This window comes from Urtica dioica, chromosome 1, assembly GCF_054948205.1.
Source record: "Urtica dioica subsp. dioica isolate 48M chromosome 1, U.dioica_male_clone48M_v1_H2, whole genome shotgun sequence".
Lineage (NCBI taxonomy): Eukaryota > Viridiplantae > Streptophyta > Magnoliopsida > Rosales > Urticaceae > Urtica > Urtica dioica.
The window spans coordinates 16,769,011-16,781,661 of NC_142756.1; the positions used below are offsets into that span (position 1 = coordinate 16,769,011).

A 12,651-nucleotide genomic window follows, 5' to 3' on the forward strand; every position below is an offset into this window, starting at 1 on the left:
GCAAAGCCGTTTATGGTCTCAAACAAGTTCCCCGAGCTTGGTTTGAGAAGTTCTCCACTGCGATCACCTCCCTTGGTTTCATTCCTAGTCAGCACGACTCCGCTTTGTTCGTCAAGCATACAAGTACAGGTTGTATCCTCTTGTCCTTGTATGTTGATGACATGATTATTACCGGCGATGATTATGATGGGATTGAATCGTTGAAGTCTGACTTGGCTCGGTGTTTTCCTATGAAAGATCTGGGTTCGTTGCGTTACTTTCTGGGTATAGAGGTGGCTTTTTCTCCGAAGGGCTACCTTTTATCTCAGTCAAAGTATATATCAGATCTCTTTGAGCGCGCTCGTCTCACTGACAACAGAATCTTTGATACTCCTCTTGAAACCAATGCACGCTACTCTCCATCTGATGGGTCTCATCTGCTTGATCCCAGTCTATACCGCACGATGGTTGGAAGCTTGGTTTATCTCACGGTTACTCGTCCTGATATTGCGCATGCTGTTCATATTGTCAGTCAGTTTGTCACTACTCCTACCACAGTTCATTGGGCTGTTGTTCTGCGCATTTTCAGGTATCTTCGTGGTACTCAGTTTCAGAGTCTATTAATTCCCTCCTCGTCTTCATTGGAGCTGCGCGCTTACTCTGATGCTGATTGGGCTGGTGATCTTACGTATCGCAAGTCCACCACTGGATTCTGTGTTTTCCTTGGAGATTCACTCATCTCTTGGAAGTGCAAGAAGCATGATGTTATTTCTCACTCTTCCACTGAAGCTCATTATCCAAACCAACAGGCAGGTAAGCTCTTCTTCTCTGCTCGTGTTAGGATATAAAAATTTATATAATGTTTTCTTTGTCTCTGATTGTGTATGATTGTAGCTTATTCTTGTAGATTTTTTTAGTATCATATGACAGTTGACAATTTAGCTTAACATAGGTTTTAGAAGAGTAAAAAAAACTTGGAGTTCAATATTATAAAAGATGTTATTTAATTATGTTACTTGCATCGCTACTTTTTTCCTTTTACTAAATGCTTATATAATACTGTAGTGGTCAAAATTAGTTTATGTATTACATATTTTACAGTCACAATTTAAATATGGCAATTGATAAAACTTGGATTTTTCTAACTTGTCCAACCTCGGAGGAGTATTGGTGTGGAACTCAAGAGTTTTTAAATATGGCTCGAGGACATCTAAATAGGGAAAGGTGTACAAAGTGTCCGTGTAAAAAATGTGTGAATAGAGTATGGCATACACTCTCGACACTTGAAGCACACATCATTGACTTTGGGTTTCACACTGCGTACACGACATGGATCTACCACTGTGAAGCAGCTACCAATGTTAGTCCCAACCGGCAACCTATTCCTTCCTTCATCCAAGAAGCTGTTCCTAATGCTGAGAGAGATGAAATGTTTGATGTCCTCGATGATCTTGCTACTGAAGATGCGGAAGATGTTGATCAAGAAGACATACCTGCGTATTTTGATGCAATGTTCAATGAATTAGAGACAGAGGCTTGGTTAGGAGCAAAGAAGTCATCTCTGACTTTTACTGTCAAGTTGATGCATCTCAAGGTCCTAAATAAGTGGACTGACAAATCTTTTGATCAACTTCTACAATTTTTGAAGACTACGTATCCAGAAGGAAATAAAGTGCCTGCATCACATTACGAGGCCAAGTCAAAACTTTGAGCATTGGGTTTGGGCTATGAAAGAATCCACGCATGCAAGTATGATTGTGCATTGTTTTGGAAGGAGAACATAAACGATGAAGTTTGTCCTGTTTGCCAAACCTCGAGGTGGGAAAAAAATGACGAAAAAGGAAAGAAAATTCCACATAAAGTGTTACGATATTTTCCATTGTGTGATCGTTTACGCCGATTATACATTTCTCAGCACACTGCGAGGCAGATGAGATGGCATCAAACAGGGAGATTGAAGGAGGCGGGTGTACTTCGGCACCCTGCAGATTGTACCGCTTGGAAAGATTTTGATCGATGTTTCCCCGACTTTGCAGCTGAGACTCGAAATGTTAGACTTGGTTTGGCTTCCGATGGTTTCAACCCATTCGCAAAGATGATGTTTCTTATAGCGTATGGCCTGTAATCTTGACAATATATAATTTACCACCATGGTTATACATGAAAGAGTCTTACCTGATGTTGACGTTGTTGATCCCCGGTCCTTCTTCACCGGGACAGAACATTTTATCTCAGACCGCTAGTCGACGAATCGAAAGAGTTATGGATGAACGACATAAATGTTCGAGATGCAATCACGAAGAGTAACTTCAACTTGCGAGCTTCATTGTTATGGACGATCACTGGTTTTCCGGCGCGAAGCTATTTGTCAGGATGAAGTGGGCAAGGTTATAAAGCATGCCCCATGTGTAATGAAGGAACACCATGAATCCGCGGTCGAAGAAAAATCGAATATTTTTGGCATAGACAATTTTTACCGATACTTCACAGATATAGACGAGATTTACGCTTTGATGGAAAAGAGGAGCTACGAAAACCGCCTCGATAACTTGCTTGGTACGATAACTTGCTTGGTACATTGTTGAGTATTCCGGGAAAATCTAAAGATACCGATAAGGCACGGTTGGAGTTGGAAGATCTTAATGTTCGTTCAGAACTACATATGAAGAAACAAGGAAATCGATGGGTTAAACCGTATGCATCATACGTCTTAAGTGCCGATCAACGAAAAGAATTTAGTAATTTTTTGAAGTCAGTGAGATTCCCTGATGGATTTGCTGGAAATTTAAGTAAGAATATTACTGAGGATGGAAGAGTTTTAGGACTCAAGTCTCATGATAGCCATATTACTATGCAACGACTTTTAGCTCCGGGTGTTAGAAAGTTTTTACCAAAGAAAATAAGTCATGCAATAACAGAGCTATGCAATTTTTTCCAGCTGATATGTGCTAGAACCCTATGCGTGGAAGATCTGAAAAATGCGCAGAGAGATGTCATTACCATTTTGTGCAAGTTAGAGTTGATTTTCCCACCAACTTTTTTTTTGACATAATGGTCCACTTGATTATGCATTTACCCGAAGAAGCACTTCAAGGGGGACCGGTGAATGGTCGGTGGATGTTTTTTTATCGAACGTAACATTGGATCATTAAATAAGTACGTACGCAACCGTGCTCGTCCCGAGGGATCCATCGCTGAGGGATATGTGGTCAATGAAGCTCTTACATTTTGCTCAATATATCTAAAAGATGTTGAAACACGTTTCAATAGACCTGAGCGACACACAGGCAATGGAGATGAATGAGACATCAAGCAGATTTCTGTCTTCAAGCATCGTATCCAGCTGATTGGTAAACCTACTTTTGTTCGATTGGAGGAGGATTTGAAGAACAAGATAACATGGTATATTTTGAACAATTGCCCAGAGATTGCTGATTATAGAGAGTAAGCTCTAACATTTATACAAGTATGAAATTATTAAATTTATAATTAATTGTGTTTTTACTTACCATACTAGTTTGTTTGATTTTTAGAGAACATATTTGTGAGTTGCGAGAGGAGTTAGGAGTGCTTGATGTTAAAATATTCATTCTAAAACTTTTTCACGCTGGTTTGCAAAGAAGATGTATGCAAAGCGCAAAGAAGATCCTTTATCAGTCACTGATGAGATTTTTTCTCTCGCATCAGGTCCACTTGTTTCTGCGTTTTCTTACTCTGCTTGTATAGTTAATGGTGTCAAATTTGTGTGTAAATCACGCGACGATAGAAGAACTACACAAATTCTGGTGTTTTTGTACCAGGAGAAGATTCAATGTCCTTTTATTGTGAGCTCGAAGAAATCTTAACAGTGCAATCAGGTTGTCGTGCTATTTTATTTAAATGCATGTGGTTCAAAACAAATAAACCGAAACCTTGAGTTATACAAAATATTACAAGCATTAACACTGACAACAAGTGGTACGAAGATGATCCTTATATCTTTGCCACTCAAGCGCAACAAGTGTTCTATATTCCAGATTTATTGAATAAAAAGCCATGGAAAGTTGTGCAACATTTTCATAATCGGAATGTGTGGGATATATCTGAAGCTGTACAAGAACAAGATAATCAAGTAACACTCTTGCAAGAGAATTTTAGTGGGAACTTTGAGTTGGTGGTTGAACTTCCAAGAGTTGAAAACATCATACTTTACAACTCTAACGAGCCACCTGAGTTTATGTCCGATGAGAGTATTATAGTGTTATGTGAAGGCAATGTTGATGTAGACATCGACGATGATGTAGAGGACCCTGACTTGACTTATAGTGATGACGACGTATACGAAGAAGAAGAAGATGACGATAATGAATCTTTGTAGAAAGTGACTTAGATACCGATGAAGTAGTTGATTTTGAATTACTTTTTACTTTTATTTTTCTAACTAATCTATTTATACAATTGTATTTAATACTTCATTTTTTTTTAATTACAGGGCTGATGACTCGCAGTGGAGATGATGGTGGAGAGTACTCGCATGGAAATGCAGATCCTGAATGCCTTCCTCGACGGGCTCCAAAACGGACTAGAGGCCTAAACAAGGCTTTGTCAGTTGAGCAATGGAAGGCAAAACACCCAAATGGGGGAAAAAATACATGTTATTTTCGATGAAGGGAACACGTGGAAAGCTGTCGGGGAAAATGCTAAGATCTTCAACAACTATTTAGGTGTGACGGTTCGTGATAATCTTCAACCGAATTTAATCAAATATGTTGATCAAGATGAGCATGCTCGTGAAAGAGTTATTACAAACATGAAGGTGCGTTTTCTTTCATAAACTCATTAATATGTATCATATCCTGAAGAAGTATTATTTATATTCACATGTTTTGGGTCTATAGTTCTTTCATAAGCTCATCTACTATTTTTATTAATTCAATAATTAATTCATCTGCCTATAGCTAGCTACTAAAATATACTGTATTGGTAATTATGATACATTTTTGGATAATTTACAAGATTACCCCCTGAACTCGTGCTTGATTAACAAAGTGCACCCTGTACTCGGATTTTCAACAAAAAATACTCTGAACTCAGGTTGATGTTGACTTTTGCCCCTTCTGTTAAACCTTTTCAGTTACCGTCCAATTGAGGTGCACGTTTCACTCACGTGAGCTGAGTATGGGGGGTATAAAGGTATATTTAGTTTTATAATTGTATTTCTTTTATGAAATAACTCAAAATTATTAATTATATTTGAATGAATGATATTGATTGAATAATAAAGATTAAAACTAAAGCCCGCCCAAACAAGTCAGAAAAAGAAAACCCCCAATCGCAAATTTTTAGGGTTTCTTCGAAAAAGGATAATTTCGGCTTGGATTCCTCCAGGCTGTTCAATGCGAAGCACTAGAGGTGGTCGAACGAAGTCCCCGGCCAAGAAAAAGATGTCTCCAGCCAAGAATAAGATGAAAAGAAAGTCTCCAAAAAAGAGAGCTCAGTCTCCGACGAAGAAAAGGGATTCCAAAAGTAGCGCAACAACCCATAAGTTACCAAAATTGGGTGAGAAAGTGTTATTAAGTAAGAAATGCAGTAGGGACCACTGTGTACGGTGGACCTGAGATTGTTGTTGTGAAGCCTTAAATTCGAAACACTTGGGACCACATTTGATGTGTTTGTCTAATGTTAGTGGGTTTGTAGGTTTGAAGCTTCAATTTTAAAATAGTAGGGACCACTAATTTCAGTTTTTGGCTTTGTGTTGTTGGTTGTTCACACTGGATTCATTGTGAGAATCCTTTGTTTATTGATTATTTAACCTATATCAAATGTGTTTTATTTACTAGTTTATTGATTAATTAAACTTTATCTGATATGTGTCCTTTTAGTTAGGATCCTTTTATTCACTAGTTTAATGATTAATTAAACTTTATCTAATATGTTTTAGGATCCTATTTTTATTTACTTGTTTGTTGATTAAGATGACTTTATGTAACATGTTTTATTTACTTTTTTGTTTGATTACAGTGAATGGGTCTGGTAAGTTCACATTTCAAATTCACCATGGTGGTAAAATGAAATTGGTGAATGATCAATTGTCTTACGTCGAAAGCAAAGTAGATTTTGTAGACTACATGGACATGGATCGGTTGTCGATAATGGAGATCGATGGGATACTCATTAAAGACTTGGGATACTACTGTGGAGCATTGTATTACGTCATACCCGCTTATTCCGATGAGCTTGTATTGCTTGATTCAGACCAGACCTTGATGTCCATCATAAGCGAGCAAATTGAGAACACGTTTGAGGTGTTGTTGTATTGTGAGCATCCCATTCAAGAAGGAGGAAGTAAGCATGTGCTCCTATTAGATCAGAGTCAACATGATGACACTTCACATCCATTTGAAGAGACTCAGTCAGCAGTTGAAGGGAATCAAGGATCAACGAGTCCAATTCCAGAGAGTCAAGTTCTAGAGAGTCAAGTTCCAGAGAGTCCAATTCCAGATAGTCAAGTTCTAGAGAGTCAAGTTCCAGAGAGTCAACCTCAAGCGTCCCAGAGTCCACCTCAAGCGTCCCAGAGTCAACCTCAAGCGTCAGAGAGAACCTCAAGAGTCAGAGAGTCAACCTCAAGCGTCCCAGAGTCAATCTCAAGCGTCCCAGAGTCAACCTAAAGCGTCACAGAGTCCACCTCAAGCTTCACAGGTTCCACCACAAGATACACAAGTAGAAGTGGAAGCAGACGAAGAACCCGAAGTGGAAGAGCACAAAGAAGCAGAGATCGAGGAAGACAGCGGATTTGAGATGAGTGAGGACGACGTGATCGTTGACGGAGCAGCTATAGATGGAGGCCTAACAGGCAAAGGAAAAATGCATCTCAGTGATGAAGAACCAGTCTCTGATACAGATAGTGACTACAATGACGAAGATGATATAGACTTGAAGAACTTGGACTCGTCTAGCGAAGAAGAAGCGAAGACCGATAAACGTCGTTCAGTTTGGAAGAAGGTGCTTCCCAAATTGCAGGAGTTTAGACAAGACACGGATATGACACAACCGGAACTCAAACTAGGATTGACTTTTCCTAGTGGAAAAGTATTCAAATATGCTATTCGAGAGCACTCTATCCGATCCGGGAAGGAAATCAAGTATAAGGTCAACGATTCAAACAGAGTTAGAGCTATTTGTAAAGATAAGACGTGCAAATGGTTATGCTATGCCTCTTTTCTCGGTAAGACAACCACATTCGCGATAAAGACGTACGTGCCTGAACACACATGCTCGAGAATAAATGAAAACCGGTTTGCTACGTCACGATGGTTGTGTAAAAATTATATGCCAACCTTCACAGAAAACGAGTCTTGGTCTGCTGTTGGCTTCATGAACAAGGTACAACAAGACTTAGTCTTGAATTGCTCAAGACAAAAGGCGTACCGAACAAAGAAATTCACTGATGCGGTGATAGAAGGCTCGTACAAAGAGCAGTACGCTAAGTTGTGGGACTACGGGGCTGAGATAAGGAGATCCAACCCCGGTTCCACGGTCGAGTTTCTAACCGAGTCCGATGCAGAAGGTAATCCTATATTCAAGAGGCTCTATATTTGTTACACCGGTTGTAAAGCTGGTTTCGTTGAAGGATGTAGACCTGTTATCGGTTTGGATGGATGTCACATAAAAGGACATCACACAGGTCAGTTGTTGACGGCCATTGGCATTGATGCCAATAACAGCATGTTTCCTATAACGTTTGCAGTGGTTGAGTCCGAGTGCAAATCGTTGTGGGCATGGTTTTTAAACTTTCTGCGAGACGATGTGGGCATACACAATGGATATCATTGGACATTTATTAATGATAAACAGATGGGGTTGAAGGAAGCACTGAGTGGGATGTGGGAAGAGGATTCTGTACAGGCAGAGCATAGACATTGTGCACGGCATCTGCAAAGCAATTTCACGAACGTAATTTACTAATTTTCTGATCTTATTAATTGATGTCTTGATGGATTCACTCACTTAAATACTGAATTCTTTATTCAATGTCAGGTTTTCAAAGGTCAATTTCATAAAAACAAGGTAATGGCAGCGGCAAAGCAATATTCTGTCCCAAAGTTCTTTCAAGAAATGGAATTGATCAAAGCAGAGGATCAAGACGCGTATGATTGGTTACTGGATAAAAACCCCCGTAATTGGGCCAGAAGCAATTTCAGAACAACACCAAAGTGCGACATCCTGCTTAACAACCTTTGCGAGAGTTTTAATGGAACTCGGGCCGTGTTGCTAGCTAGAGGAAGACCTATTCTCTCTATGTTAGAGAGAATTAGGATGTACCTTTTGCAGAGATTCAGCAAACAACGTCTAGCTGCGGAGAAATGGATGGGCGACATTGGTCCTCGGATTTACAAAATCGTTGAACATAATAAAATCAGTAGTGGTGCGAACATAGGAATCTCGTCCGAGGGTTTTAAGTATCAAGTTCAGAACATGTATGGGAGCATGTACGCAGTTGACTTAGGCACAAGAACCTGTTCATGTTGTCGATGGGATTTATCAGGTACGTCATGAAATGTATCCATTATTTTAAGTAGTTACCTTATTACTTATATGGTTTCAACATGTCCGACCATCCATAGGGATTCCGTGTGCACATGCCATTGCATGTATATGGGAAAGATCGCAGCAAGTAGAAATGTATATTGACGATTGCTACAAAAAGGAGACGTACATGAAGGCATACAAACACCAAATCTTTCCGATGAATCCTATCGAGCAGTGGCCTAAGATAGGTTTAACACCTATGGGAATGCCGCCAAATAGAGCAAAGCCGGGAAGACCCAAGAAATTGAGGAGAGTAGAACATGATGAGGTTATTCCACCGGGTGGAACCAGAATGACTCGAAGATACGTCACGGTTACATGTTCTGGATGTGGAAAACCGGGTCACTACCTAACGACATGCTTTAGGAGGACACAAGAAGAACATGTCATCTATTTTCTTAGCTACAAAAAACTGTGAAGATTTTCTAATTTCTAATAAACTTGCAGAGGCAACAACAACAACATGCTAGAGATCAACATCAAGCTGCTAGACATGCTCATCGAGGTACTGCCGAAGGTGAAAGTAGTCAAACATGAGGCAGTCAAGGCACTCCACAACCACAGCCTAGGGTAAGTCTATCAAAACTGAAATACATTACCTTATAGATACCGTAAATAGCAATGTATCTAATCAATTGAAATGTATACAATTACAGCGTAGCCCGAGGCTCAACAGGGTTCCAACGAGACGAAATGTATTAGAACCGAGGAATTTGTTCTGATTCTCGTGTTTTTGGACCACAATATTATGGTGAACAAGTTATGAAGTTGGATTACCGGTCTTACAATCATATTTTGTCCTTTTGGGTAGTTTTTTTGTGCATTTTGGTAGACTTGGCTCGTTTAGGTCTCAAATGATGTAATTACTCTTGATTTATATGTACTTAGTGTGTCAAACTTATGGTTTCTTCAGTTTCTGGACATGGAATGCAAAGTTTGTAATTTCTTACTATCTTGTTTGATCAAATGGAATGATAACTTTCAGTTGAAATGGAATGCAAATTTACCAGCAAAATACCATAAACCTGTTACACATACCATTACACATACCATAAAACCTATTATACTAACTACTGCTATAGTATATGATCACAAATAAAACGTTAACATTACACACAGTAAAATACAATTACACATACACAGTTACACATACCATTACACACATACCATTAAAAATATTCAGTTTGGGGCTATTTGAAAAAAAACGCATAAACTAATACAACAACAATTATTAACATAATACTCTTGATTTTCTGGGCTTCTACAATCAGTTTCACACTCACTTCCTTCGCTTCCTTCATCTCACCACGGACTTGATACAGCGGCGTTAATATTAAGGACTTCTGCTAGAATCAACCGGCTCCCATCCTTAGTCTCGCAACTGGCTTCATATACAATATTCTTCTTCGCACCTTCATCACTCATTCCCTCCTCCTCCAGTTTATTTATTTTCTTCAATAAACCTGGGATAATTTGGAGAGACCTTTTACACATTTTCGGATCAATCCATTGTAACATGCCACAACCATCTTCCACATTTTTCTACGAATAAAACCCATCACCGTCCTAAATTAATCAAGTGATTAGCAGACGACAACCAGGAATACAAATATTAATAAACCCTTACCTTGTATCTGGAAAAACCATAAAACCTTTGACCTGGGTTGTCACACGTCCATGACGTGCGCTCGACACTCAACAGACCGCATTTGCAACGAGGACTCCGACGACTCTCCACACATTCTGCTTCGTCGACGCTTGCTGTAAATGCACTATTCTACGACGAATCCATCAGGAACAAGTGTACAATCTGAGATTATGGGTTCGTTTTGGGTTGAGAAGATTGGTTTGAAGATCGACGACAACGCCCGATCTGGGTTTTAAAATCGACGAGAACGCGCGATTTGGGTTTGAACACCGACGAGACGCGCGATTTGGGTTTGAAGACCGACGAGACGCGCGATTTGGGTTTGAAGACCGACAAGACGCGCGATTTGGGGGTTTAGGGTTACAGAGATTTTGGGTTGTTTAACTCGAAATAATTCTGTAATTGTTTCCGCTTATGTTCAAATGTTGACATAATTTATTAGTTTTTATTAGTTTTTGAAGGGCATAATGATAATTTCAACTCCATACTCATCTCACGTGAGTGAAACGTGCATCTCAATTCGACGGTAACTGAAAAGGTTTAACAGAAGGGGCAAAAGTCAACATCAAACTGAGTTCAGAGTATTTTTGTTGAAAATCCGAGTACAGGGTGCATTTTGTTAATCAAGCACGAGTTTAGGGGGTAATCTTGTAAATTATCCTACATTTTTATATGGTTTCGGACCATATTCTGTTATTTGGTTGTTGGTCACAGATTATTAATTTATTGTGGATGTAAGTGTTGAGTATTTAAGTGCTACGAATATATGTAAAAAATGTTGGATATTGAAATATGAAACTTGATGCTATCTAGGATGTATTTACGATGCCGGACAACAAATAACTTATTGCACAACTTCATGGACAAGCTGGAAGGGTAGTGTGTGACTGGAAGAATGACTTGAAGAATAAGTGGTTTGAACTAGTTCAAGAATATGACGAGGAGAAAGCCAGAGAACTAAAACCCGACCAATGTCACAGTAAGGAGCAGTGGCATGCATTCTTGAAGTGGATGGAGAGTCCTAGAACTCAGGTTATTATATACTTTTTTTGGATTAGAATCACAAATAATATATGTCTAACACATGGTTTATTTTTATATATGAAGGCAATGTCGAAAATTTATTCACGGAATCGTTCATGTGTGGCCGTTAAAAGTCGGCATGGGTCCCAGTCAATTGCACAATATCGACATCGCAAGGTAATTTCTAAGCTTAATATATGCATGTGGTTATGCTCTATATATGCAAATATGTGATTGCACATGTCTTGCAGTATTGACTTATGTTTATTCTATTTTTTTTATGACTTCAAACATGTGTAATAGCGTAATAAGGAGACGGGAGAATGGCTAAGTCTAATAGATGCGTGGAAGGATTTGCATTTTAAAGAATCGATGTGGACATCAACCGCTGCTTGCACAGATTATGTAAGTTATACTATATAAAATTGTTATTATGTACTTATGAAGTAAATCAGTCATCAGATATATCATTTATTGGAATAATGTTTTGAATAGATTTTGAATTTTTTTTAGGAACAAATGGACAAGGCTCGACAACAACGAGATGCTGATCCGGATGATCACACCACATATGAAGAAATCATTCTTAAACTATTTCACTCTGGCCGTAGGTACACCAAGGGAATCGGACCAAAAATACCGACGAAAATTCTTCTCCATACGCATCGTGATGGAGCCTCCACTTCATGTGCTACACCGATGAAAGAGGATCCAGCTCACATGGTCGAGTGTCTCAAAAAGGTAATATCAATGGTGGACAAGATGGCAAAGTATTTGAATTCGATTGATCCAAATTTTCAATACGAAGCCATTGATATTGAGCCGTCTACTGACCCGCCTCAACACCATCTAGAGGACAATGAGGAGGAAAATGATCATTATGCCTAGGGATTATATTCTGATTAGTTTGCTATAGTTTTTAGTTGATTTTTTTTTTTGTTTCGATGTTGACGATTGCTGACTTACATTCTTATCTTTGCATTTAAAAGATGTTCGTTTGTTATCATCTTTTTTACTTACTCTTAAACTTGGTTGGATCATATTTTATATCATATTCAAATTTGAGATTTTTGGTAGTAATTGATTGATTACTGTATTCTGTATAATATTGAATGAGTATCACTATCACAGTACTATCACTATCACAGTACTAGCGTAGTTAAAAAAAAACCCCAGCAACGGTATATTAAAAAAAGGGGAAATGGTGGCAAAAATACTTAATGTTTAGACAAAACACTACTTATATACTCCTTCTTTTTTTTCTTGGGCAAAAATACTCAAAGTTTCAGATTTAGTTACACGTAAGTACTTTGCCGTTAAAATTTCCGTTTGAACTTAACGATCCAAGTAGTAACGGACCCAGAATAACGTAACATGTGGTATTTTTGCCAAAGAAAAAAACTTTGAGTATTTAAGTAGTATTTTGACCAAAC

At 38.7% G+C, this 12,651-nt stretch overlaps 1 protein-coding gene and 1 long non-coding RNA gene across 2 annotated transcripts; both read left to right on the plus strand.

Moving 5' to 3' along the window:
* Positions 1–4,512: 4,512 nt before the first annotated feature.
* Positions 4,513–11,395, plus strand: LOC149407560 (uncharacterized). Its single transcript, XR_016300142.1, has 3 exons — positions 4,513–4,774; positions 11,009–11,227; positions 11,303–11,395. It is a non-coding gene; the product is annotated as an uncharacterized LOC149407560 (long non-coding RNA).
* A 138-nt stretch (positions 11,396–11,533) lies between these two features.
* On the plus strand, positions 11,534–12,116 carry LOC149407561 (uncharacterized). Its single transcript, XM_089607494.1, has 2 exons — positions 11,534–11,623; positions 11,732–12,116. Exons 1-2 carry the CDS (start codon positions 11,591–11,593, stop codon positions 12,104–12,106), a joined length of 408 nt encoding a protein of 135 aa, XP_089463620.1. The 5' UTR covers positions 11,534–11,590; the 3' UTR covers positions 12,107–12,116.
* The last annotated feature ends 535 nt before the right edge of the window (positions 12,117–12,651 follow it).